Raw genomic sequence first — 27,800 nt, 5'->3', positions numbered from 1 at the left:
TAAGCTCACTAGTAGTAAAGGGACAGTCTGGCAGGAAATCAGAATGAAGCTCCTTCATTCTAATTTGCTGCCAAAATAACCTCACTGACGGTTGGCCTGGTCTCAATGTAGCTGTGGGGGGAAGCTTCTTGGCTCTCCCTCTGTCTGCCCTGATTCCTGCAGGCCATTTGTGTAGATTGCTTGGAGCAGAGGCACCAGTTAAAGTGCCAACAAAGTTTGAGTCAAAATATACCTATATTTCTCTACAGAAATATTCTCAAAAGTATTTATTTCAGTAAAGCTTCCAAAAAAGTAATTTGATCATCTTGTTTTAAGCTTTTCACCACTATTTACAGAATATACTGGAAAACAAATGTTTATTTTAAAAGTGTCACATTTCTGAAGTTTATTAATGACATTTCACTTCTAAAAAATAACATTTCAAAATAAGTGTAAGATGTAAAAGACTTTTTATACAAATATATGTTACTTTAGTGTTTTACCATATTGGAGAATACCCTCAATAACTGAGACATGGTATGCTATGTGTGTTTAGATAAGACATTGCTTACTTGAGTAATTCTGGGACACACTGAATATTTGTGATGTGAGAATTGAAAGGAGCAGCCACAGAGGCCTCTTGTACTGACAATGAAATCCCAGCGTTGGCCATTTTCAAAGCCTGAAAGTAGAGCTTAAGGGTTATTTATATCCCAAGTCACATAAACACCATCAGTAAATCACATTCCTACTGAGCTATATTACATGTGAAGGTCTACATTGATGTTATAGGGCAACGCTATTCAACTAGTTTCCTTAAGGGTTAGTATCCTGTAAACCATTTCTCAGTTACACAATTTTGAAAACTCACTGCTGATGACTGTACGACTGATATATTAGAGATAAAAATATCAGAGACATACAGTGTTATACATTTGTACCATAATGATGCACTTTCTCATGAAATGATTTTACAGGGGAGGGGGTTGCATGGACCATTAGTAGAGATTGCTGCTTCCTATTAGTCTTTTCAGTCACTTTTGTCAGTGCTTAATACTGCAACACAGAAGGTCTGGGAAAAACTGGCTATAAGTACACTTACTAGTTATTTGCTTTGGAAGACTACCCTTCTGACTCCTGATCCTTGTCTACAGCACAGCTGCATAAAGAAGTTGCATTTGCATAAGGGAGAGCAGTTATCTTGAAGGAATGACAATACCTCATTAGATTGCTGCAGCATTTGTCAAAACATGTAATGGCCTACCTTTCCTTGGCTTTTTTTTATGTCGGCTAAATTGTATCTCTTTGCCATAAGTTCAGCATTATTCTACCAATGTCTCATAGCAAATAGATGCTTATATTTGAACTCAAGTCTGGTGATTGTATTGATGTGACTTTGCATAGGTTAAGAGTTTGTATATTGCTATTATGAGAATTGGGGTGTATTAAAATCATTGAAAATAACATCTATGAAAGAGAACATCAATGAAATGTGCCATTCCCAGGGACAATTATTTATATGGCAAAACTAGGTGGCTGTTAAATTCCAGGATAGTTAGCAATTGGGAAATACTGGACTTTATACTAAATGAAAGAACACAAGTGATGTAAAGGTAAAAATATAAAATTGTGTATGTTAGTGTACTTACTGCACAGTCATTGGCTCCATCTCCACACATCCCTACATAATAGCTGGAAAACAAAATGGTTCAATTCATTTAATAACTCATTTTATGTATCAGCAGCTTTACAATTTGTGACACTGCATTAAGTATATAAGAGTAAAATAGAATATGTCAATAATATCCTTTTTAGCTCACCTTATATGAATAAGTAAACTTTCATATATTATTATTATTATTTATATTGTTATTTATATATTAAGCACTGACATATTATGCAGGGATGTACATTGAGGGATCATGACACATAAATTAGACACAATGACATATAGGATATTTAAAGATGGCCCTACAAATATGTGCTGGGGAGAAATTGAAACATAAGCAAGTGGAATAACTATTGTAACTGGTTTGCGGGGAGTGGCTGCTGTCAGGCAGAACCATAATTATTTACCAATATAAAAGCAGTCATTGTGAAATAGCATTTCTGCTCAACTATCGGTGGTCTGTTATGGTTGGAATGAGAATACACAGATGAAAGAATGAAAGTCAACTGCTGGCAACCATAACGATCCCCCTCATCATTTATATCAACCAAACCTTCTTCTTCTCGAGAAGTCTTTCACTTTTGTGCTGCATGGTCACTATTGTGGTTATCTGCCATAGTAGCTGTGTGCTTGGTATTGTTCTTTGGCATCCTGCTCTCTCTCTATTTCATTTATTTATAGTTTATTTTTTGGTTAAGACCACAGGGGGAATGTATGATGAGATGTAAGTTCATATCCTGTAGCTTTCTACAAAACTGTCAACTATTGGTGTTTTCACAGAAAAGGTCAACTGATAGGATAAATGCCTTGTTTTTGCACTGAAGAAGACAGAAGTCTGATTAGAACCAAAGAAGCATAAACGCCAAGGCTGTGCCAGCCCTGCACTAGCTAAGAGAGGGGAGGGGAGGGGGGGAGTACTAGGGGAGGATATAGGGGAATGGGTTAGGTAGATCAGGTGTGAAGTAGATGGGAAACTAGTTGGAAGGGAGCCAATGGAAGAAGAGAGAAAGGAGGGAGTAGTAGCAGGGATGGTTAGTGGGCTAAACTCAGAGGCTTAATTGATGGAAATTCAGGAGTGTAGAGTAGAATTGTTTTACAGAATTACGTGTGGTGGAAGCTACATGTTTTGGATAAGATGCTGGGAGCTACATATGGACAAGTATTTCTCTACCACTAGGAAATATGTTTTTCACTACTTAATTTCATATCCTGCTATTTTTCCATCAATTTCTATTTGGTTTATATTTCTTTGTTGCAATTTTCTGACTTTATCTTTTATCTGTATTTCACTATATTCTATATTAGCTAGTCATTTTCTTGTAGCTTGTTTTGTGATTCTTTTTGCGTTAATTTGTTTCGCATTTTATTAAGCCTTTCGGTTTTCCTTTGACAATTTATTGTTCCTTTTATTGACCTCTTTCTCTACCTAAACTCCACCAGATCCATGACTGAATTTTGAATTATTGTTGAGTATTTGTTGCAGTTGTGAGACTTTGTCATACTGCTTCCTTCTCCCCCTGATCATTTCCCATATGTATTTTGTATAAATTCATAACTGGCAATTTTCATCCTGTAGTTTAGTCTTAGACTATTTCTTTTTTCTTGTAGCCTGTTGCCTTTCTGTTTGATATTCCATTTCTTTGTTGTGCTTATTGTTGTTTAAATTGTAGTAAACTTGGCCTGTTATTGTAAGGCCTCTGAACGACATTGTACCACCATGAAAGTTTTAAATAACTGGGGAAGAGCAGGACCTGCTCCAAGGACCGTGGCAGATGGGGAGATTGACTGGGGCCATACACCTGTCAAATCGTAGCGCAGGTGTCCTAAGGCGAGCTCAGGGAGGACAGAAACCTCCCATTGAGCACTGTGGGGTTGGTAAATATGAATTTATTAAGTCAAAGGAAAGATAAAAAATGTTATATGATGCTTTTAGACAACAATTCTAAAAGCGCTATTTTTATTTGATTCATTTAACATAGTCTTTTTAATTCTACAAAGTAAATGCATTAAAATAAGCAAAAGTAGAAAACTATGAAGTATGAAACGGGCAATAAATATTAGTGGATTGGTATTGCACCCAGAAATGTCTAGATAGCAATTGTTAAGCAAAAATGCCTGGGTTAGGACAATCGTAAGTTAATGTATCTATAAAAAATAAATAATACTGTCTAAGTTAAAACAATGCAGAGACACAATTGGCTTATGTCAATGACCTGCACTTTGTTTTATATGAAATAATGTTGCCATATACAAACATGCTAATTGTACAAACAATTAGTCTCCCCCTTTCCCAAACATTCTTTTATTTGACATTATTAGTTTAAGAGAGAGGGAGTGAAGAAGTATGTTGATTGGGCTGATTACCAGAAGGGGCAAGGTGCTATATCCGGCTGTGTTTACAATTACAATATGGAATAATCATGTATGTGGATTATACTTTATTAGTAGTAAAATTTGTATTCACTAAGAATATGTCCATGCTGTTGCTATTTTTGCTCTGTCTATCCATACCACTTCATTTCTCTCCTGTGCTGTAGTCTTTTAGATACACTACATTATATTACTACTTGTGATAGATAGATAGATAGATAGATAGATAGATAGATAGATAGATAGATAGATACTGCAGATGCCATGCCTAGCATACATACATTATTTACAGAACTGTATGCATATATTATTTATTAGTACACAGTGAGTTTGTTAAATATAATCAGATTTCGTCAAATCACCTGAAAATTGATTTCCAATCAAGATGAATGAAAAATATATCTATGATACACAGGTTAATTTATTATGTGGGTAGACTACTTTAAATCATATCGTTAGCAGCATTTTAATCATCAATTATAAACTGGACTCAAGATGTCATTGTCAAAATAAATAAGAATGCATAGCTATATACATTAGGATGGTGGGTTAATTATAGCAGGCATATATTTTGTTACTTTGTAAAATACTGGCTTTGGACTGTAACTATAGAGTATGTATCTTAGTGATTTTAATAACAATTAAAGTACCATTCAAGTTGTCTGATAACTGGTTTCCTCATATATGCCTGTGTTTAGTCCTTCTTGTCCTATAGACTTATTAGCTGTTATCATTAGTAATATGCAACACATTTCTGAAAATTATACTTGAAATAGCATGTTATGAAAGATAAATTTCAGCTGACCAAATATAAGGACTAGGGCCCTGATTCATTAAGGATCTTCACTTAAGAAACTTCTTATTTCAGTCTAGTGGACAAAACCATGTTACAATATAAGGGGTGCAAATTAGTATTCTGTTTTGCACATAAGTTAAATACTGACTGTTTTTTGATGTAGCACACAAATACTTATTTGTACACTGAAATTTAAAGTTGATATTTGTGTGCTACATGAAAAAACAGTCAGTATTTAACTTATGTGCAAAACAGAATACTACTTTGCACCCCTTGCATTGTAACATGGTTTTGTCAAGGAGACGGAAATAGCAAGTTTCTTAAGTTAAGATCCTTAATGAATCAGGCCCTAGGATTGTATTTTCTATAATATAAGTTTTAATAAAGATTTTACTGATTTATAGAGCGCCATGTTATATTCTAGTGAGATTTTAGTGATACCAACTTTATATTTTCTTAGTAGAGCTGTGTTTTATATACCTAATTTTCAATATATGGCAATTTTTTGTGCTGATGCACACATGTGTTTGTTATAGATTATATAAGCAATCGCATTGCAAACTACCGTTATGACATATAATATTTACTAGCAGTAATATGTCATAACTTATAAACTGGACTCATTATGACATAGGCAACATGATAAGGTTACGGAGATTTACACCTACAATAGTCAGAGCTTTGCACATATGTGCTCTTGAATAATCATCAAAAGCCCTAGCTTAAACTTAGCCTGATGTACATATACCATTATTCTACCCACCGAAAGTCGTGCTCTAATTAATTAATTGGGACTTGGTTGGTATATTTCTCTGTTAACAGTTCTACTCTTTTACAGACAAAGTGTAGAGGAATCGGCACTATACAGCTAAAGCCTCACCAAAGGCTTCAAGGTATCAAGCAATGGCAGCAGGATCAGGCTGCTCTGGGAAACAGATACAATTTGGTTAGATGGGAATGTAATTGTTACAAGATATATGTTAGCATGGAATGCCAAGATAGATATTGAACGAGTGTTCAGGTGTCTGCCAATGCAAGATTTAAGTTTATGAGTTTTAAATTGGATAATAGTTAATTTAATAGTTAATTTGTGGATAGATGTTTGCCTACGGGTTGTTCTGTTTCAGATGCTCTCTTTGAGAAATTCACTACATTTCTACATTGGTGTATTGAGATGTGCTCAGGTTGGTAGGTCAGTAGCACACTATGATTTCTTGATGTTGGTACTTGTAGGGTCTTTGAAGTGTTTATTGTTTACAGTGAAGCCTTTCAGAAAATTGGAGTACCAGTGGCCAAGCAAAAAACAGAGGGGGCCAACTACAAAATTGTCATATCTAGAGATTAAAATGGATAATGAGAAGTTGTGTAGAGAAAGAGTGTAGAGGCTTAAGAAGGAGCTCAACAGGTAAGAGGAGGCGAAACACTTGCAATCATTGCTAGGACTGTTGAATTTTGCAGGCACAGTGATCCCAGTAGGCAGAATTGTAGAAAATTAGAAAGTACTACAGTGGGAGCTAAGAGACCACATCATTATATAAGATTGTGTGAAGATATGAAAGGGGACATAAAGAGATGGAATAATTTTGTGAAAGAGTTTAGAATTTAGCTGATTCCACTAGCAGCTAGTATGGAATTTATAGCTGTTATAAGGTCAATATCTCACCACTTTAGAAACACTCTTTTTATTAAATAACATTTTATTTTTTTTCCCAAAATACTGGTTATTTTAACCTAATTAATGGCTTAAATTCATTAAGAGAATGATGGGAAGTTGGAGCTGTCTTTAGTACATGTAGCACTTTTGTGTGTTTGAAGATTTGTTTTCATTGGGCAAATAACACCTAGAAAAGCGCTTCTCTACCAAAGTGCAAAAAGCCCCTATTCTTGCTCTACTTCCATAGTAGATCACTACAGTATATAACATATTGAGCTTCCCATTTAGTTTCATTGTAGCTAGAATGGATAATAGTTGCCTTTCTGTACATTTGAAAGTGAAAAGTTTGACATTTTTAGATAGGTAATTCCATATTAAATTACAGAAACACTTACTCAAGTTTTCGAAATTCATCTATAATAGTTGATTTCTGCCCAGGGGACATTCTTGCAAAAACTGTACCATTCATTAGTAGCTGTGTAAGACAATGCAACAAGTTATTTTGTTACTTTGGAATTTAATGCAAAACAAGATACCAAAAGTAAAAAAAATAGGAATGTGTTACCATATTATTGTATGCTATTGATGTCTTATGTACACTGTATATTTTTCTTTCTCCTATTGTAAATATAATGAACAGTAAATCATATTATATGTACACCAGAGGCATTCCTTAATGCCTTTCACAATGGTGGAATCCATAAAACAATATGCAGACATAGGTGGCTTTGTGTATGTGCAGATGCTCCTGTTTTTCTCTCAGCCCAGCCCACTTATGCTTCAGGGCACCTTAGCTGGTGCCTGAACTGCTATGGCTTTAGTGGTGTCATTGTAAGGGTTGTCTCTTGCTGCACTGTTGTAACCACTATGAGGCAATTAGCTCAACGTCTACTCTCCACACTCAGGAGCAGCCGTTGCAGACTAAACCTATGCCTTGATATGCAGGGAAATCAGTACACTGAGAAAAAGTTCAAACATTGCATCAAAATTCAAACATCTACCTTTTTTTTTAAGCATTTTTCTCAGTTGAACAAACTTTTCAGTTTATCTCCTAGAATTCTGTTTGTTATAACCCTATTTGTGTGTTAAATAATTACAGAGTGATGGGAAATTTTCATGTGTCACTTTTATGTGTGTAAAGATTTTGCATTAAATGACTTGGTGTGCATCAATAAATGCACATATCTGCTGAAGTGCAATATTGAGGTGTAAAATAGGTCTCAGCAATTGTGCCAATTCCAGAAAACTACCCACTCAGGGCCAGCACTCCCCCAAATCCTCAAACATGAGATGTATGTGTTATAGTCCCTAAAGAATAAGTGTGCTAATCATGGAGTTTTGTCATGTATTTTGTGTCTCTTTCTTAACTGAGCAAGTATTTTCTTAGTTGTGTTTGCTCGTCCTTACAACCTTGTTCATTTTAAAAACTAATGTGGTGAACTATGCCCCTGAAACCTCGGCTTTCTTCAAAGATTACTTACTAATTCAATGTAAAATATTGAATTAAGACAGAAACGATTTGAGTGAGTAGTTATATATTCTTAAGTATTGTACTTTGTCCTGATTGTTGTATAAGCTATATATGTAAATTAATTATGGTGCAAACATAGCTGTCATATTTAGAATAATACTATCATCTACTGGCTAAAGCCTGTATTGCGTCAGTATTGACATTCACAAATGGATAATACAAAGAAGGCATTGTTCAGCGGTTCTTGGTCGTGAGTGATGAAAGCTATACCAGATCTCCTCTGTTACAATATTCTATGATGCATAATTCAACCTGAGGGCTGCTCATTGAATATGGGTTCTCCACACAGTGATTCCAAGGAATGCATTTGTTTTACAACTTAATTAAAGCTAGTTTACATATCTGATTATTACTGTTAAATCATTTTCTTAAGCATAGTTTCATATCATATCCTGATACATATTTGACACACTTTTAATGAAGATAAAAGCTGATGGTAATCAGTTTGCTGATGATAATTGACCTATTCTAATTTCAGCCACCTAAATATAGTTTTGGGTGTATTTTGTTACAGTGTACTAATACATACGTGAGGCTGAGATTTTGCAGTCATAATTTTACACTTACATTCAGACTATAAAATTCTAGTGATCATTTATTTAGTACATTCTACAAAATGAAAACTAGAATCTGATTGGTTGCTATAACCAACATCTCCACTTTTTCAAACCCACAACTTGATAAATTTACCACCTAGTGTGGAATATATGGCATGTGTTGTATCAATCAATACTAATGTGATGGGAAATTAGTGTTACAATAAAGAATAAATTAAGTTACATAGCCAATATAAAAACCTAACCACTTGCCTTTGGTAATAATTGATCAAAGTGTTTCTCCAGATTTGCATATGTTTTTCCACTCATTGAAAAATGATAATCATTGTTCTGTTGTTTGGTTTCCAAAATGTCTTCCATATTGATGGAAATTTCCTGCTAACAATCAAATATTTTATTTACTTTTTTTTATTTATCATAGAATCATTACACTAAAATCCAAAACAGTATGGTAAATCCTTTAGCCAGATACTGCAGAAGGTTTTACATTATACAGGTCTACCCTGAAACTAAATGTAGGAATACATTTGTTGGATTATATTTTACACATGTAACTAAGCAACATAAATATCCTAAACCTAAACCATTTAAAGTGTTATCTAACAAATTATCTAAATAACTAAATCCATATACATTTAAGCTACCCAGTAGAGCACAACAAGTATTTGTGTAAGGGTCTGTTTGTCTGTAGGACTTCAATTTCAAACGGAAGCTTCAATTTTCTCTAGTATTTCTAGCCTGTTGATAAGTGTGTTTCTATATTTTCACTGCATATTTGAATCAGTTTATATCAGGACTTCTCAATTTCAAACAAGATTGAGGGCTAGATTTACTAAACTGCGGGTTTGAAGAAGTGCAGATATTGCCTATAGCAACCAATAAGATTCTAGCTGTCATTTTGTAGAATGCACTAAATAAATGATAGCTAGAATCTTATTGGTTGCTATAGGCAACATCTCCACTTTTTCAAACCCGCCATTTAGTAAATATACCTCTGAGTGTTGGCTGTAGAGGAGAATGTTACAATGATAGATAGTTCCCTATTCCTAAAACATGGTAATAATGAAGATAAAATGCTGCCACCACCTGACATACATATTCATTTTGTTCACTCTGTGGATATTCCAGAAGTTTGTAGGTAACAAAGGCTGGAGAACAGCCTTCGGGACTACGAGCCTCCACCAGAATCACTTTGCTGCCTTCAGGAATCATGCCACAGTTTTTGGCAACTGTAGTCGCTGTTTGTATATTGTCACCTGTAGACCAGAGAATGTAACTGTTATTACTGTTGTGTACCATGCTCCAGCTAATCTCCATATCAATTTCTTTTTTTTTTACTGCAATGGTATCAGAAAATATATCCCATTTACATGCAGGTAGTGAAGGGTGTTAACTAAAATTGCTCAAAAATACAAATCTGCTCTAAAAGTAGACAGATAAAAGTTACAATTATTGATTGGTTGCTATAGTTTTAGATTCAAACATTTGAGCAATGTTAGTTAGTAGTTAACCCTCAAAATCTTTATAAGTTGTCCTGCACAGAAAACCACAATTTTTCTAAACAGTTGATTTTATGAACAAATGTAAGTTCTGCCATATTACACTAATGTGATATATCCTGGAAGATGGTGCAATACATCAACACATATGTCATGCAATATATAATGTCACTTACAAAGACTTGAATTGCTCTTTTGTTACACAATGTATTCTTGTACATACATTTGAATTATAACTATAACTATAATATATATATATATATATATATATATATATATATATATATATATATATATACTATTCCTCACATAAAATGTATATTCATGTATACTGTAAGCTGAAAGTATGTCTCTTTCCTATATTCACACCTGTGATCATAACAGTCCTGATGTTGGCTGCATTCAGTTCATCCAGGACTGGCTTGGTTTCTGGTTTAAGACGATTTTCTAATATTAGCAAACCGAGAAACTCCATGTCACATTCAACTTCATCCCTTCAGAGTGATACAAAAACATTTAAACAATAAGTTATTTACCAGGTACATTTATAAACTTAGTTAATTAATCTAAACTGGCCACACATAGGTCAATCCTGTTCACACATAGATCAATTCACCAAGAGACAGGATTAATTTCCATTTTGGTTACACACGTGGGTAGGCTAATTGGACAGATTCATCTACTTGATTCTTAAGTCGAGTAACCAGTTCTCATGGGAGCCTGTTTTTGTGTTTGTCAGATGACCACACATAGTCAGATGCGGGGCCGGATTAAATATGGACCTGATGGGGTTGCAGCTCCAGGCCACTTCCCACAAATAGGCCCATCAGTAGTGAGTACAGATGAATGGTCCTGCCGCCACACCAGGTACTGATAGTTATAGTTTATGATAATTATTGCTGTCAGTGCAGATATGCAGTCACACTATATAGTAGTTACATCAGTGTTCTCCTGTGGGGGAGGGCACACTGTTGGAATGAATAGTGCATTACTGCCAAGCCCTAGATGTGTTCCACAGTGCAAAGTATAGATTCAGGCACAATGCCATGGCTGTTCTAACAATGAGCAGGCTTGTTTTGGACTTTTTATTATATGTGCCAACTGCACTATATTATTTTGAGACTGTAAAGTAACAGCACTGTATGCAATACATTTATTTTATCAATACTGGTCAGGAAGTTTTGTTAGCTAAGATCCAACACATACATGCATGCACATGCAAGAACACAGGAAGATTGTGGAGTAAAGAGGACCCCAACACAGCAAGCTACCAATGTCAATACCTGGATAACTTAAGATGCCACCTATCTTTCTATGGGTAAGTTCTCATTATCTTAATTTGTTGTTCCTTCCTGAAATTATACTATCTCTGGAAATGTGTTTGATCTCCTGTGAACATTGGGTGCTCGAAAGCCAGAGCCAACATAGGAAATGATACCTGACCACATTAAGGAAAGACTGTTTCTGGACTATAATAACAACTGTTTCTTGTCTACTGAAGAACTTGTGGATAGCTATCCACCGGACTGCTATAATATACTGAAGGACTTGTACCCAATTTACTCATCTAGTACACATACTAAGAAACTACACATATTTTGCTTTACAAATCCCCACCAACCAATTGGGACACACATTATAGTAATAACATATTACTTTACCTCTATCAATTAGATATTATAAGGTGTAATGCTTAGTTGTGATGTTGTCGGATATATTAGAGGCTGGACACCACTTTTCTACAGCCAACCAAATGATTGACGCTGTGAGCACATTCTCTTCTGTAACAACTTATTGTGCCAGGAAAAAGAAGCATTGATCTAAATCCTGGGCTTTACCCAATGCTGAAATAGTTTAAGAATGGTACGCCTATAACTGGGGTTAATTCATTTAGCCCGAGATAGGTGGGCAATGGCACAAGCATATAATCACGCCTACTGAAGCAGACGCTGGAACTTGAATATAAATAGGTTTGGGATGATGTTTTATTTGTTGATCGGTGTTCGAATTCAGCAGCCAACCAGGTTAGGAAAACATTAATACTTTGTTATGTGGGTATTTATTAAATACATTTACATGGATTTACAATGGACTTTGTGCAGATAGCTCATACATTTTATGGCGGTTTGGACCATATATATATATATATATATATATATATATATATATATATATATATATATATATACATATATATAACATAGATAGATACACACTAGTACTGGGTCTCTCTAGTACTGGGTAGGATACCCTTTTGCCCACAGAACAGCCTGAATTCTTTGTGACATGGATTTAGCAAGGTGCTAGAAATGTTCCTTAGAGATTCCATATTGATATGAAAAGATCACGCAGTTGTTGCAGATTTGTCGAATACACATATATAGTGCAAATCTGCTGTTCCACCTCTTTCCAAAAGGTGGCCTATTCAACCGAAATCTGATGACTGTGAAAGCTACTGGAGTACACTGAACTCATTATCATGTTTATGTAACCAGCTTGAGATGACGTTTGCTTTGTGACATGGCCCATTGTCCTGCTGGTAGTAGCCATTAGAAGAGTAGACTATGGCTATAATGGCATGCACATGGACAGCAACAATACTCAGGTAGGCTGTAGCATTTGAGCAATGCTCAATTGGTATTATGAAGCCTAATGTGTTCCGCGAAAACATTCCCCATACCATTACACCAATAGACTGAACAAGAAGGGTAAATCAGTAGATTCTTTTTGTTAATGCAAAATTCTTACCCTACCATCTGCATGTTGCAGAAGAAATCGAGATTCATCACACCAGGAGATATTTTTCCAAATGTCAACTCTCCAGTTTTGGTGAGCCTGTGCCCACCGGAGCCTTAATTTCCTGTTCTCAGACAGGGTTACATTTTCCCTGGGATTCTCTTTCAGTACATACACACACAGGTGTTCCACATGAGTGTAATTGGTTTGTTTTGCTGTGATTTGTTTGTAGTGGTTGGGTGGAGGATAAAGACACTGTTTGCATTTGTGGGTGGGACCACCGATGCCAGTAAGTGGCCGGCTAGTAGTCGGTGAACTACTGTTTAGCCAGATGTAGGTGGTGGAAAAATTTGTGATACTTTTGCTGGATAAGACTGCTGTACCATCGCTGAAACTATTTAGCCATCTTGACAACTGCTAATAAGCACTGAAATGGTTCAGCAAACTTGTGTGAGATTCCAATGAATGCAGTACTTTATCACATGTGGTGTCATCATGAGGTCTGTAGGGCATCTAAAACACAGCGATTCTACCAGCCTCCAGATGCAAAGGTGGTGAGTGAAGTCTGTTAAAAACCACTATAATGCATCAAACTGTTGTAATGCTTTGTTTCAAATGTTGCTGCTGTGAAGAGACAAACCTGTGTACTGGGAACTGATTAGCAGCTGTGTTGGTTGAAAAAGAAAGCAAAAGTTTAAACACTGCTGGTCATTATTGTGCCACACTTGTTAAAGGTTCAAACTATGAGTTGGGTGTGGTCCAAAAAAAGTTTTTTTGTTTGTTTGCTATTTACCAGTCAAGGTTTCTAAAGCACATGTCAGCTTTGGAATTTTTATTTAATTTTCTGGTAATTGTAGTACCACACCTTGTGGGTCACTTAGTTGTGAGTTGGGTGTGGTCCAGAAAGTTTTGTTGTTTACCAGAATGCTGAGAGAAGCTAGGTTTCATTTCCCAGCACAAACTCCTGTGGGAATGGAATACATTTTAAGAACCCTAGTGAATGTGGCAGCAGTGCAGGAGGAAAGTACCCGTCTTCTCCGTGAAGAGATCGCTCAGGGGAGACGGGACAGGGAGGCTCCAGCTACCCCCACACTACAGAAATTAACTTCTGATGATGATGTGGAGGCAAATCTAATAGCCCTTGAGCGTGCCGCCACCCAAGCCAAGTGGCCATCTGGGACTTGGTCCGAACACCTGACTCCCTATCTTTCAGGAGAAGCACAGCGCACCTATAAAGACCTAGATGAGGACCAGGCTGGCGATTATCAGCAGCTGAAATCACCATCTTAGCGAGGGTTGGAATCACCAGAGCAGGGGAGGCCCAACGATATCATGCCTGGAGACTCTCAAAAGATTTACCGATTCGGGCTCAGCTTGCTGAACTTGGTAAAACGCTAAAGAAGTGGTTGCAGCCAGAAAAGAACACTGCGGGCAGAATGATCAAAATTCTGGCCATTAACCATTGTATCCAGGGTATGGACTGAGGGCTTCCAAGGTGGGAGCTGCAGGCAGACCCTCAGTCGTATGAGGAATTGGCTGCCGTGGAGAGATACAGTGCCTTGCAGCATATGCCCAAACCTCTGTTGCCCGCTCCAAAGTTTGTGCCTCAGTCAAAATCTGGCATATGGAACAGAAGTCCGGATGTTGGTGAGGAGAGATTGCCTGATAAAAGGGCAGCCAAACCTTCATTAAGTCCAATCTGCTTTGAGTGCAACAAGCCTGGACATTTGAGGGCTCAGTGCCGAACATTAGTAGAACCTATGGATTGTTCACTAGCGCATACACAACCAAACTATCCGAGCTGCTGTACATTAAGTCCAGTTACCACGAAGTCCTGCTGGTTCTGCATGACTATGTTTGTGAATCACCATCTGGTAGATTCGGGTAGTGAACTTGGTTTCCAGCTCCATATTACCAGAGAAACTGATGGATAATCTCCCCAAAGTGAAGGTACCTTGTGTCCATGGGACTGCCGAGGAATATATGCCGTGGAGCATAGGCCAGGGAGTCTGTACAAAAATGCAGACGACCTTTCTCGCCGAGATGTGCTCTCTGCAGTGTCAGCATCACCGGGGTTGGCTACACTAAGGGGAGGGGTATGTGGCAAAAAGGCATATTTGTCACAGTTCCCCTATAAGAAAATAGGTAAAAACTAATCTAGGGGTAAATGTATCATACCCCGGTTTTGTCAACTCCCGCGATTTCGGCGTCTTCGCAGCTTAAATTTAAAGCAGCGCTGCCTTGTAAAGGGAAACTTCCCTTTACAAGGCAGCGCCGCTTTAAATTTAAGCTGCGAAGACGCCAAACTCGCAGGAGTTGACAAAACCGGGGTATGATATATTTACCCCCTAGTCTGCAGCAGCAGACTGCGGACAGGTTTAAATTCTCCCTGGGAACCTCTTTCAGCACATACACACACATGGGTTTCATTGGTTTGTTTTGCTGTGATTTGTTTGTAGTGCTTGGGTGGAGGGTAAAGACAATGTTTGTATTTGTGGGTGGGACCACCGATGCCAGTAAGTGGCTGGCTAGTAGTCAGGGAACTAGTGGTTAGCCAGATAGGTGGTGGGAGATTTTGTGATACTTTTGCTGGATATGACTGCTGTACCATCGCTGAAACTATTTAGCCATCCTGACAACTGATTATAAACAATGAAATGGTTCAGCAAACCTGTGTGAAATTCCAGTGAATTCAGTACTTATTTATAATATATATATATATATATATATATATATATCTCATCATTTATTTATATAGCGCCACTGATTCCGCAGCGCTGTACAGAGAACTCATTCACATCAATCCCTGCCGCGTTGGAGCTTACAGTCTAAATTCCCTAACATACACACAGACAGACATAGAGAGAGAGACTAGGGTCAAATTTTTTTATTTTTTTTATAGCAGCCAATTAACCTTCTAGTATGTTTTTGGAGTGTGGGAGGAAACCGGAGCCCCCGGAGGAAACCCACGCAAACACAGGGAGAACATACAAACTCCACACAGATAAGGCCATGGTTGGGACTGAACTCATGACCCCAGCGCTGTGAGGCAGATGTGCTAACCACTGAGCCATCAATTTTTTGATTGGAAGGATGTGCTATCCATGCCTTCCATAAAGTTGACCACATCGTCTGCCATAACACAGTGCTACTCACAATTAGAGCTGCTCAGTTTTGGTTCCCCGGGAACCGAACACACCCGAACTTAGCAGATCCAAGTACCGAGCTGAGCCGGTAGTTTTGCGTGCCCTCAAAATTTAAAATGTGGCAAAACATCATTGTTACCTTGTCGGATCTCAGATTTTGCGAGTTTTGTAATCTATAAGTATCGCCCTCCATGGCAATCCAGCACCATTTCACAGAGGGACACAGGAGGGGAGCATAGTTCTTGGCAGTCTCTTGTGCAGTTCGGCAGCATCATTGGTAGAAAAGAAAGAGGAGGGTAGCAGCGTTTTTCCAAGTCTCCAGTAACATTCAGGAGAGCTCCATTACTCCATTGCTAATTGTCATTGATGAAATAGAAATAATATGGCTGGCAGTCCTGGTCTTCTAAATCTGCAGTCACATTGTACTGTGTTATATAGGTAACACACAAAGAGGAGAGCTCCATTGCTAATTGTCATTGATGAAATAGAAATAATAGGGCTGGCAATCTTGGTCTAAACCTGCAGTTACATTTTACTGTACCATCGCTCACTCAGAAAGAGGAGAGGTGGTAGGGTTCAGTGCTGAAACAGAAATTGTAATAATAGGGCTGTCAGTGTTCTTAAAAGTCTCCAGTGACATTCTACTGTGCCATAGCTCAAACAGAAACAGGAGGGGTGGCATTGTTCTGGTCACTCTCCAGTCTCAGTCATGATGATACTAATCCCTCTACCTCATGTGCTAAAGTCTATGTTCAAGTGCATTGTGGTTTTAAGTCAGGGAAACAAAAATGTAAATAAAAAGCTTGTACCTTTGTCAAGAAAAAACACCTCTCTAATAAAGGTGAAAGTTTACTGTAGAAAAACATAAAATTGCCAACATGCCATTCTACCCAAAATATTACCAAGCATACCAGCATCAGCTAGCTCCCTTCTCTCAGCTACATCTCAGCACCTACAATCTACAATGTCATCATATTCACCCTCATCAGTGTGTACATCATCCTCAAACAATACTAATTCATCCCCACTGGAATCCACCATCACAGTCGTCTGTGTACTTTGATGTAATTGCTGGTAATGGCCTTCCTCGTGAAATTCGTACTTCATTTTACGAAAGAGCTGTCATGATTTTTGGGAAATTCTTTTAGACCAGACCAAATGTCAAAATGTTGTGCAGACTCATCTGCATCACTACTGGGTGCCTAGGGAAAGCTAAGATTTTTCATAGCAGCAATTTCCAGAGAAACTGAGGGAGGAGACGTCATTGTGTCATGTACTACTTAAGCTGTCAGCTTGCTGACCAGGAGCTCATTGCATCTCTTGAAATCTGGGTCAGTTGGAAAGAAAGAAAAGACATAGTTCTTAAACCTAGGTTCAAACACAGTTGCCAAAATGTAATGATCCGATTTCAAGATGTTGATAACTCTTGGATCCTGGTGAAGGGAATAAAGTTCTTAATCTACAAGTCCAGCATAATTAGCGGAATTACTTTGTTTCATTTCCTCCTTCAATTTCTCTTACTGCTATTCAAAAAGTCTAATTATGGGAATCACTTGACTCAAGATAACAGGGTCTTCACTCTCTTCACAGGTGACTACTTTGAGTGGTTTCAGCACCTTGCACAACGCGGAAAGTATTCTCCACTGCGCTGGACTAAAGTACATTCTCCCTAAATTCTATTCTTCTTGCAGCTACTGCATTCTTCTACATGCTGTTGCAGAATCCCAAAAATGACCCTAAATATTTCTGACACAGACAGCATCTCCTGCATGTCATTCTCATATTTTAAAAAGCTCTGTATCACCAAGTTGATTATGTGAGCAAAACAGGGAATGTAATGCTCTAACAATATTGGTGGCATTATCAGAAATCACACATCCTCAGAAGAGTTCAAGCAGGATAAGCCATGTTGCAAGGACATCCCTTAGTTTTTCAAACAGGTTGTCAGCGGTATTACCTTTGACCTGCACATTGTCTCGTCTCTGATAACCACCTCTTACTCCCGCCTTCAAGACTTCTCCCATGCTGCTCCCTACTTATGGAATTCCCTACCACGCTCAATCAGACTTTACCACAGCCTTCAAATCTTTAGATGCTCTTTGAAAACAAATCTCTTTTTTAGAGATGACCTTATCCTCAATAACACAATTCACACTAACGCACCCTCACAACTATCCCAATCTCCACTCTGAGCCTCACCCGCTCCTCTTTTTTCAGCTGTGCCTTCTTCCATTTAGAATGTAAGCTCTCTAATGAGCAGGGTCCTCCATACCCTTTGTTTTCATATATCCATTCATTTTTTTCTGCCTTGTCTATTCTTGTTTTACGTATGTCTTGTTTTATGTATGTCCTTGTCTTCCCTACTGTACGGCGATGTGAAGCACTGTGGTGCCTTAAAAAAATCTACGATAATAATAATAATAATAATAATAATAATATTAATAATAATAATATGCCTCTTAGTGAACCAGATGATACACAGAGTAGCTTGCCTCTGAGAAATGCAACGTTATTGGGTACATGCTGCTGCTGTCCCTGCTAGTGAAGGCGAATCACCAACCCAGTGGGCTGTCACAATCATATAATCTTTAGTTTTGCCCAGTTCCGCTTGTCCACATATCTGTGGTTAAGTGTCCAGTGGGTAGAATGGCATTTTGTAGCCCAATAGTTACATTTTTACGAACCTTCTGGTAGAGGTGAGGAATAGCTTTTCTAGTAAAATGGTGTCGTGATGGAATTTGGTAACAGGGACACAAGACCTCAAATGACTGTCTAAAACCAGCTGCATTAATAGTGGATATTGGATGCAGATCTAATACTAGCATAGTCGCCATGGCATCTGGGATATGCTTTGCAACTGGGTGACAGCTTTCATACTTACCTCCCCTTGCAAAGGATTGTTTAACAGTCAATTGTTGTAAACTACTAGTAGTCTTCTTCTTGGTCTGCTTCTGGGTTGAAGATCCACCCCCAGCAGTAGGAACAGCAGCAGTGGGCCTAATGCTCAAGGATTGTTCTAAGGAGTCCTGGATCGGGGAGGATTCATCTTGCCTAAGAAACTTGGATGCAGGACTAATTCCGATCACATGTGAGGATACTGATGATGATGAAAGTGTTGGGGGTGTAGATTGCAGGTGCTGGGATCTAGCGAGGAGAAGGGAGGTAGCTGATGCTGGACTGCTTGTTGTTATTTTTTAGCATAAGTTTCTGATTTTCACAAAAGCTTTCCATAAATTCACTTCAAATGGCGTAACATGGATGAGGATCCTAGATGGTTAAGGTTCCTACCTCTACTGACTGTGGCTTTACAGTGCTACAAATGGCTAGACAACTGTTGTCAGGATTTGGGTAAAAATAAGAGGTGGATTTTTTGGTCTTATGTTCAGGCATGGCAATGGCCTTCTTCTTATCACTGGCAAGAACTGCTGCAGTCTTTGTTTGAAAGTGTATGAAAATAATATTGTGACCTGTGTGTGAGATGGTGAAATTGGCTGCAAATGACTTGAAATTAGTGGTATTGAGGTTAATAATAATATAGTGGGAAAATAAAGCAAAATTATGTGATTTTAGAAAAAAAAAATAGGGATTTTAGAAAAAAATAGGGATCCAAAACCAAAACACAGGGTCAGTGAAAATGCCTACTCACAATAGGCCTTTCATAGTTTTCAGCTCCAGGCCTGATTGGCCCTTTATCTGGATTTGGTCAGATGGCAGTACTCTGCTGACCTGATTTACAAGTGTGTTTAAAAAGGTTCAATATTTTTGAAATATTATTGGGAATTGTACTCATTTGGGGTGCAAATATGTGGCAATACTGGTGACAGAGTTATATATAACAACTGACAGGTGACAATGCCCCATCATCTATATTTGACATTACAGGGCAGATCTGCAGCAGACACAGCATTGGCATATGTGTGGCAACTGCCACTGCAAATAGCAGCAAAATGGCCATAAAGACAGCACTAATTGGTTTGTGGAGGATCCAAAGCTGGCACAAGAAAACGAGGAAATCTAAGTAACTAAGGAAACAAGGAAATCTAAGAAATCTAAGCAACCCAGAAAGTGTTTTGTTTTAATCAATATCAACATATCAATATTTTCTAAATAAACAAAAAAATGCTCACATCTTCTGCAAGGGTATAAAAAGCATATGCCTCATGGATACAAACATGATGCAACTGTAACATAAACATAGCAAAAACATATTGGGAAAACTGAGTATATGGTTGTATATAAAGCATTTGTGAGGAAAGCAAATACTTTTGTATCCAACTACTGTTACATTTTATAGATCAGAATTTACAAGCTATACATTCAATGTAGCCACAGGGAGGACCAATCTATTAGGTCATAACATATATAAATGCATGTAGCAAAATATATGAAGTTGATATTTTTATCTCTAACACTTTAGACTCAAATTAAAACAGGTGAGCTACACATTTCAATTATATTCTATTCTTATTGTAGATACATATAAGCAATGTTATAGTTCTACATCTCAGACTAACATCAACCTGCATTTGTCAGTTATCTTTAACTTACCTATCAATACTCTCTAAATCTTCCCGATTTCCATTTTTGAGAATTTTGGATGCTACCCCAATAACTCTTAAACCCTGAAACGTGTAGATCTCCAGTTCCGCCAGAAAATCTTGAGGAACTGCATATAAGAAAAAGATAAGTAAAATAAATTGTTGAAATGAAAAACAGATTTCAAAAGTAAGTGTATTATTTCCTTTTACAGACTAGGGTGTATGTTTACTAAACTGCAGGTTTGAAAAAGTGGAGATGTTGTCTATAGCAACCAATCAGATTCTTGCTGTCATTTTGTAGAATGTACTAAATAAATGATAACAACAATCTGATTGGTTGGTATAGGCAAAATCTCCACTTTTCAAACCTACAGTTTAGTAAATATACCCCTAGGAGTTTTTGCCACTGATATTGCTCTCTGTCTGCAATTATGATACTTTCCAACATGACCTATTCCTCCAGGACACAATGCTCTGCTCCCATTCTTCCTACTTATTTTAAAGTTTAAAATTAGTAGATAATAAATCAAAACTCCGATCATAGTATAGGATTTGTTACATATACTGTACATTTGTAAATGTTAAAAGATACTCTTTTGATATTGGATCAAATTGGATTTTGTTTTAGTGGTCTTTTAAAATTAAATGAATAAAAATATGTTACTATACCTGTTTCTGGTCTGCAAAAACTGGCCACCATCTCAGGAGCTCCCTTCATGTAGACAAGCAACTCATCCCCTCCTATAACCTCAGTAATAACAGACATACGTTGCATGGCGGAGGAGAATGGGTACTGGAACAAAACCTTTACTCCTTCCATTGTATTCTATTAAGAATGTAATAACATGAGCATATAATATAATAAAATAGATAATTTTATGTTGCTGAATATACTTCAAAGAATGGATTAAAATACACTTTTATTAGCTTTTTTATCTTTTTTTTTTTTAAGCATTATTTTGACTTCAAAAGGTTTTTAATCCTTAGTCTCCAAAGGCAGAAAGCAGAAAATTGCAACTGGCATGTATGAGTAATGTACAGCTAACTGATGCTTATTAACATGCACTAATCCAGCTGGACCAGATTAGTATGAAGGCCAATTATTCATTGCCCTTAGTTCTTGCTCTTGCCCAGCTAAACCCTCATGTATTCATTACTTCGCCTTTACTGCAAGTGGATTTGTGCATAATCAACATCATTGCTGTATCTGATATATCAAATTGCTGCTATTGGGATTAAAACTTTGAGTTTGACCAGAATACCCTGAGTTCACATTTGTGTTCTGTGAAATCATTTGAAAATCAACAAGTAGAGAAGGGTAGAGGTACAGCTCAGAAAAAGAGATACAAAATACAAATACAGCCGTTATGTCCTAAATACAAACAGTTGTTGTAAAAATATTGTTTTATAGCAGTGTTAGTATCTCCCCCTGATTAGAGAACTTACAATCCATGCATCTGACCCAGGTCGGATACTCATGTTCTGGGATGTATCTTCTTCATTATTGTCAGTGCAGGTATCTTCTAACACCTGGAAATAGAGAAAAAACATTAATACAGGCTCATAACTATAATTCTATGAAGCTAAAGTAAGTGGTAGTATGATGCGTATGTAGTACAATATTACCCAGCCAGTGGCTTCAAACATTTTCAGATCCAAAGGGTCACCTTGTAATTTCCCATCAACCGTGATCAGAGAGTGACAGCATGTCATAGCACAAAACATATGCCCCCAGGTTAGCTCCTTCATCTGGTCGTGTCTAAGCATATCCTGAAAACTAAATATTGAAATAATAAGATTAAAATCAGTAAATACATATCTAAAAACCTAAGATGTACTATGAGTTCTAAAAGTAATCTATACAATCTCTATACTGACCAAATATTTTGGAAGCAGTCTGATTTTCTTTAAACATTCTATTCAAACACCTATGCAGTAAACTAACAGGTATAGATAGTAATAAACAGTACCATGTGCCATCTGATAGTATAATGCCCATTAAATCAAGTCCATCTTCAGTTAAAGTGCCAGTCTACATGAAAAAGAAAGTTGAAGAGAACATTCACAAATTACATCGTAAAAAAGCATTACATAAAATGGTTATATTAAACATACAAAAGTAACAGGATATTTACAACTTTTCTTCCAAGGTCACAAATTGTTTTGTTTTGTCTTTTCTACTATAGGTTATCAGTTATGTCTGCGGGTGATTAGCTAAAGGCTAACTTTGAAGTTGGATATTAATAAAAACAATCTGATGTTGTAAAGATGATCAAGTACCAATTTCTCAGTTGTAGTTAATTAATATGTGTAGTCATTTTTTTATGCTTAGAAAACCCCCCACCCAGGTTTGCTGTAATTCACTAGCCACTAACCCAAACTCCAAGGTACGGTGCAGATATACCTGGCTTAAATCAGCAGCACACACATAGAAACAACATATTATTTTAATGAATAAAACATCATAATTGTACTTGTTTGCTGTTGCTTTAACTCTTCCATTGAACTTGGGTCATTTACAATTCAGCAAAGCAGCGCAAGTGAGCAATTGAGGATTTTTATAATGGGCTGCACATGGATTTTCATTGCAAACTGGCATCCAATGCAGAGCTAGTAATATTTGCATATAATGCTTATGGGACATGGAGATGAGGGTTTTTCCACATGGGCAATTTAGTAAATCTGCTTTAAGCATAGAGAATTCCACCTGTCAGAGCAGCTGGTATGATTGGGCTAATTGCAGATGTCAAAAGAACGGGTGACTTCACCATAATTCCCCAAGCTGAAACCTATTATCAAAATAATGAGCTGACAACTATGTATACAGTATATTATTTTATTTATATACAACTACAGTGTAAAGCAGTGGTTCTCACACCTTAAGAAAGGCCTCACTGGTAATCCTTGACCCAGCTTTTGTACCATGGAGCTTATCTGCAAAATCAAGATTTTGTTTTGTGTGCAGTAATATTTACATTATCAGAACATAGGGGAGTGTTCATACTTGAAAATATTGTATTCCTAATTCCCACAACAGCTCCTATATAGATGAGATGAAATAAACAAATCCTTGAGCTTCCTGAGTCCAAAGCATAATTATGAATACAATTTTCTTTAGGACCCCCAGGTACTGTGAAACAATGTAGGAATATGTTTTATTACACATTACTTGACCATAGTAATTAATTGGCTTTTTTATTGTACAATGTCAATGTAAATTTGTGGGGCCTGCTCTCTCATGACAATTTTTTGAATGTCCCTGTTTCATTAAATCAGTTCCAAAGTGTTTATAATCTCCTAGGTGTAACCGAAAACAAAAAGTGATAACAATAAACTGTCATGGTGGTTTAATACTTTGCCATTTGTGTAGGAAATGGTTCTTTGTTGTACTATGCCCTCCATCTATCTTGGCATGTCTCCCTAGAATAACTCCAATGACATCAATTTCAATCATATATTTAGTTTAAACATTCAGGTATATCATATGCAATTTGAAAAAAACATCTTTATTATTACTACTGTTACCAGTACTACTACTACTACTAATTATTCCAAATTTAAAAAATAATTTAAAATATATTACTTAGACGTCAATTCTCCTAAAAAGAAAGTGGCTTATTTCTATAGTGTGCCTTTCGGTGAGGCTGTCTCCGTAGGGCTTCACATTCTGACCACAAAGTTCTTTCCTGAACTGAAGAGTCCTATGAAGGTTGAAACAAGTTTTCTTTGTGTGGATTTTCTGTGTCAGCTACAATCTATTTCACACTGAAAATTCCCAGTAGGTAAAGCATTGATGTAAGGGACTGCCATAAAATGAATGCAAGTGGCGTATTTGCATAAAACATAGGGATAACAGAGTAAGACAAAATGTGTAGAAAAAACATTAATATATATTTACTTTATCAAAGCAAAAGAGGTTGAGCTGGCCGCACATATTGATTCTGTCTGGACTGATGCAAAATATGCTCTTTTTCTTTAATCTGCTTTGTCCGTAGAGAATCCCAACCGTCAAAGCAGCTGGTATGATTGGGCAAATTGCAGATGTCAAAAGAACGAGTGACTCCACGATAATCCTCCAAGCTGAAACCTATATTTAAAATAATGAGTTGACAACAATGCATACAGTATATTATTTTATTTATATTCAACTACATTGTAAGCAGTGGTTCTCAAACCTTAAGAAAGGCCTGACTGGTAATTCTTACCCCAGATTATGTAAGGACCACTTGCCTGAATTAGGTTAAAAAGGAGAGAAGGCATAAGAAGCACATATTTTATGGTTTTTTTTTATAGAATGTAATGTAAAACAAATTAATCTAAATGAAGTATGAAAATCATTTCACTAACTAGTGTTTGTATTCTGTTGACAATGTGGTGTTCCTCATGCCTGCCTGTGTGGTATAACTGTGTGTAAAGATTGTGCATACCACTGCTCTGCAAATCCCAGATTCTAGGTAGCCAATGTGCCTAAAAAGTATCGTGGCCACCTAACTTTTCAGAGTTTTTTTCTATTGAGGTCACTGGATACACATCTCCTCTGAATCCTAGTTTTGATTGACTGACTCTTGAATTATATATTATGCTTCCAACCCTGATTATTATTTTATACACGTCAGGAATTAATCCATCCCTGATGTTGGACTAGTGCCACAGGGAAGTTATTTGTGAATCTATCAGTGAATGAAATGATTGTTGATTTACAGCAGACAAAGGCTTAGTTCTTGATGGTATTAAGTGTGTGAGGCCTGCTAAAGAAAATGTTTAACAACCACTGCTATATACACTGTTTTTTACACAATACAGTACAATTTTTTTTCACTCTGTAGGAAATTAATTCATAATTAGTAACTTATGTTAAAATGATAGTGGGAAGTGTAGTACACATTTTCTAGGTTTCCTTCCTAGATTAGATTTGGTACATAAAAACAACAATATTTTCTAAGAATGTTTTTTATTATTATTTTTAAGACAGAGGCAAAAAAGACAGATACTTGTTAGAGGGAAAAAGTACCTTTCCGTGCCCTGTAATTCCATTGCCAGATTGAATAGTTTGATTGAGATACTCTAAAGAGGACATTTATGAAAATTGTTCCATAGGTATAGGTGCAGACAAGCAGGAGTTACCCACATCAATCAGTTAGTAATTGGCATTTATTTTATAAAGAATATAAAAAAAAAAGATCTACAATTCTATTGGTTGCTATGAACAACACCACCATTTTGCAATGTTTCCTATCGACCAGATATTATGTACTGTATGTACCCTTTTATGCTCAGTTATGTTGTTGATGTTCTATTACATTATAGAATAAAATCACATCTCAATGGAAAAAAAAAATAATGTTAAAAATTGTATTACCTGTCTCTGTGCAAATATGATCACAGCATATAAAATGCCAACAATGGCAAGAAATCCCAAAAATATGAAAAACCATTTAACATCTCTGTGTAGTTTGAAGTTTAAGGGTTTTGGATACAATATAGATCTCACCATATCCCCCTTAGTTGTATTAAAGCCTAAAAAAAAGAAGAGAAAATATTGAATTATAAGTTGCACATATCCAATACAAATTTCCCTGTATAGAAATAATGGTACATTACATTTTCCATATACAGAGGCAGACCTATATTACACATACACACATAGAAAATATAAATTACATACAAGCATATGTGTAAACATCACAAACATATTAAATACATGCAAAGACCTAAATACAGTATATGTACTGTAACTTTTCAAAATCAACATATCGTAAACAATATTCACACATCTAGTGCATTGTTATTATGATAACATCCTATCTGTTACATCAATGTTAGTGTTCCCAACAACACTTGTTGACAACAAGTGACGACACTTGTTACATTCAAGAATCAGCACTCTAATTTCTAAAGAGCTGAAGCACAGATAAAACTTCTATGTAACATGTGCAATAAATGAAGCTGGTACACATACAAGTATTTAGTATTGTCATATAAAGTTTGGTACATAAAGACTACAAGATACAGGCCAAGAAAAAGGGTGTAGATTTTTTTTTATTAACCAATGAAGCAATACTAAATGAGAGTACACAGAAATGTTGCAATGACTATATAATTGCAGTATTAGTAGATGATATGTACAACAGTGAAAAATATTTATAGGACGATTATATAACATATACAGTGGGAGGTAACGTGAACAATTAACTGATACACAATGCAAAAACATAAGAAAAACCACATAAGATTGAATGATCCAAATAAATAATTGAATCCATTATTTAGCAATACATTCTGCAATCAATCAAAATTATGCGAAACGTTTAGTATTGAATCATTAATATAAGAATATCACTTGTATTTATACATTAATCAAATTAGATGAATAAGGTACATAAAATAAGCTCTTTGGCGTATTCTCTGTCTGACAGGATCGTAGTAACTACATTTTAATATTTGACAAGCACTCTTTTTTTCTTAATTCACTTTATCTATTGTTTTACAATATTTCACTGCCAAGTACTATAATAAATGTGAGAAGGGTTTGATACCTTTTATAATATAGTTATAATATTTAAATTTTCAGTGACTTGAGTGCCTTGATCTAATATATTCTGAACTTCTAGTTAAAAAGTAGTCTTGAGCTAATGTTGAGAAAGTAACCCCTCTAAAAATCCAAATGATCCATAACAAAAATTAAATATGATAATAAATATAATACGATATTTTGATCATTGACAAATAGAGACTAATCCTTTTTTCAGGTGCTGGTTAAAATATGAAACAAAATATAATAGAGTCCACAAGCCCAGAGATGTACCAAAATTGTACATTTTTAATATAGAAAGTAATGTTTGAATATCATTTTCCTTGAAAATACATTATCCTGCAGGGATGAGATATTAGACAGTAATGCGGAGCATTTCTAATGACCTCTGTCTGCAAGTACAACAACCATAGCCAGAAGCTGCTAAAGACATTAGTGAACCTAGGGTAAAGTAGTTTGCAGTGTAAAATCGGTTGTTTAGAGATTAGAACTGTCCTATCCCAAGTGTGAGCACAGCTGCTGGTTGTCGACAACACAAAGGATATCTGCTCTACTGTTACAGACAGCTTACCAATAGACTTCCCAATAATGAAGCCTGGATATAAGAGATCCTTGAGGAACAGGTTCCAATCAGGTGTCCAAGGAAGGTAAGAGACACCTTGTTTGAAAAGGAGTTTCACATTTAAAGTGGGTTTTTGTTTGCCATATATAATTATAAAATATATAAGGTTTTTACAAGAACAATATGCGGGATATACAGAAAGGAAAAAAGGGGTAGGGTATGGGAGCATGA

General features: G+C 36.4%; 1 protein-coding gene across 4 annotated transcripts in view; it reads right to left on the bottom strand.

Annotated features, from left to right (window-relative positions):
• LOC142143972 (putative cation-transporting ATPase 13A4) overlaps positions 1-27,800 on the bottom strand; it is a 104,260-nt gene that overhangs the window by 25,844 nt on the left and 50,616 nt on the right. Inside the window, exons 11-23 of one of the 4 annotated variants that reach the window (XM_075202270.1) lie at positions 25,835-25,992; positions 24,374-24,562; positions 22,446-22,507; positions 22,102-22,252; positions 21,922-22,005; positions 21,145-21,301; positions 20,486-20,603; positions 10,425-10,549; positions 9,643-9,812; positions 8,809-8,934; positions 6,864-6,943; positions 1,629-1,671; positions 552-661 (exon numbers count right to left, since the gene is read on the bottom strand). In XM_075202270.1, the coding sequence (XP_075058371.1) occupies positions 552-661; positions 1,629-1,671; positions 6,864-6,943; positions 8,809-8,934; positions 9,643-9,812; positions 10,425-10,549; positions 20,486-20,603; positions 21,145-21,301; positions 21,922-22,005; positions 22,102-22,252; positions 22,446-22,507; positions 24,374-24,562; positions 25,835-25,992 (1,573 nt within the window). The remainder of the gene's footprint in view (positions 1-551; positions 662-1,628; positions 1,672-6,863; positions 6,944-8,808; positions 8,935-9,642; positions 9,813-10,424; positions 10,550-20,485; positions 20,604-21,144; positions 21,302-21,921; positions 22,006-22,101; positions 22,253-22,445; positions 22,508-24,373; positions 24,563-25,834; positions 25,993-27,800) is intronic. The other 3 variants (XM_075202271.1, XM_075202272.1, XM_075202273.1) reach the window with 3 other exon arrangements.

Source organism: Mixophyes fleayi, chromosome 3, assembly GCF_038048845.1.
Source record: "Mixophyes fleayi isolate aMixFle1 chromosome 3, aMixFle1.hap1, whole genome shotgun sequence".
Lineage (NCBI taxonomy): Eukaryota > Metazoa > Chordata > Amphibia > Anura > Limnodynastidae > Mixophyes > Mixophyes fleayi.
Note: the sequence above shows the minus strand (reverse complement) of the source record. Positions and strands in the feature narration are given on the sequence as shown.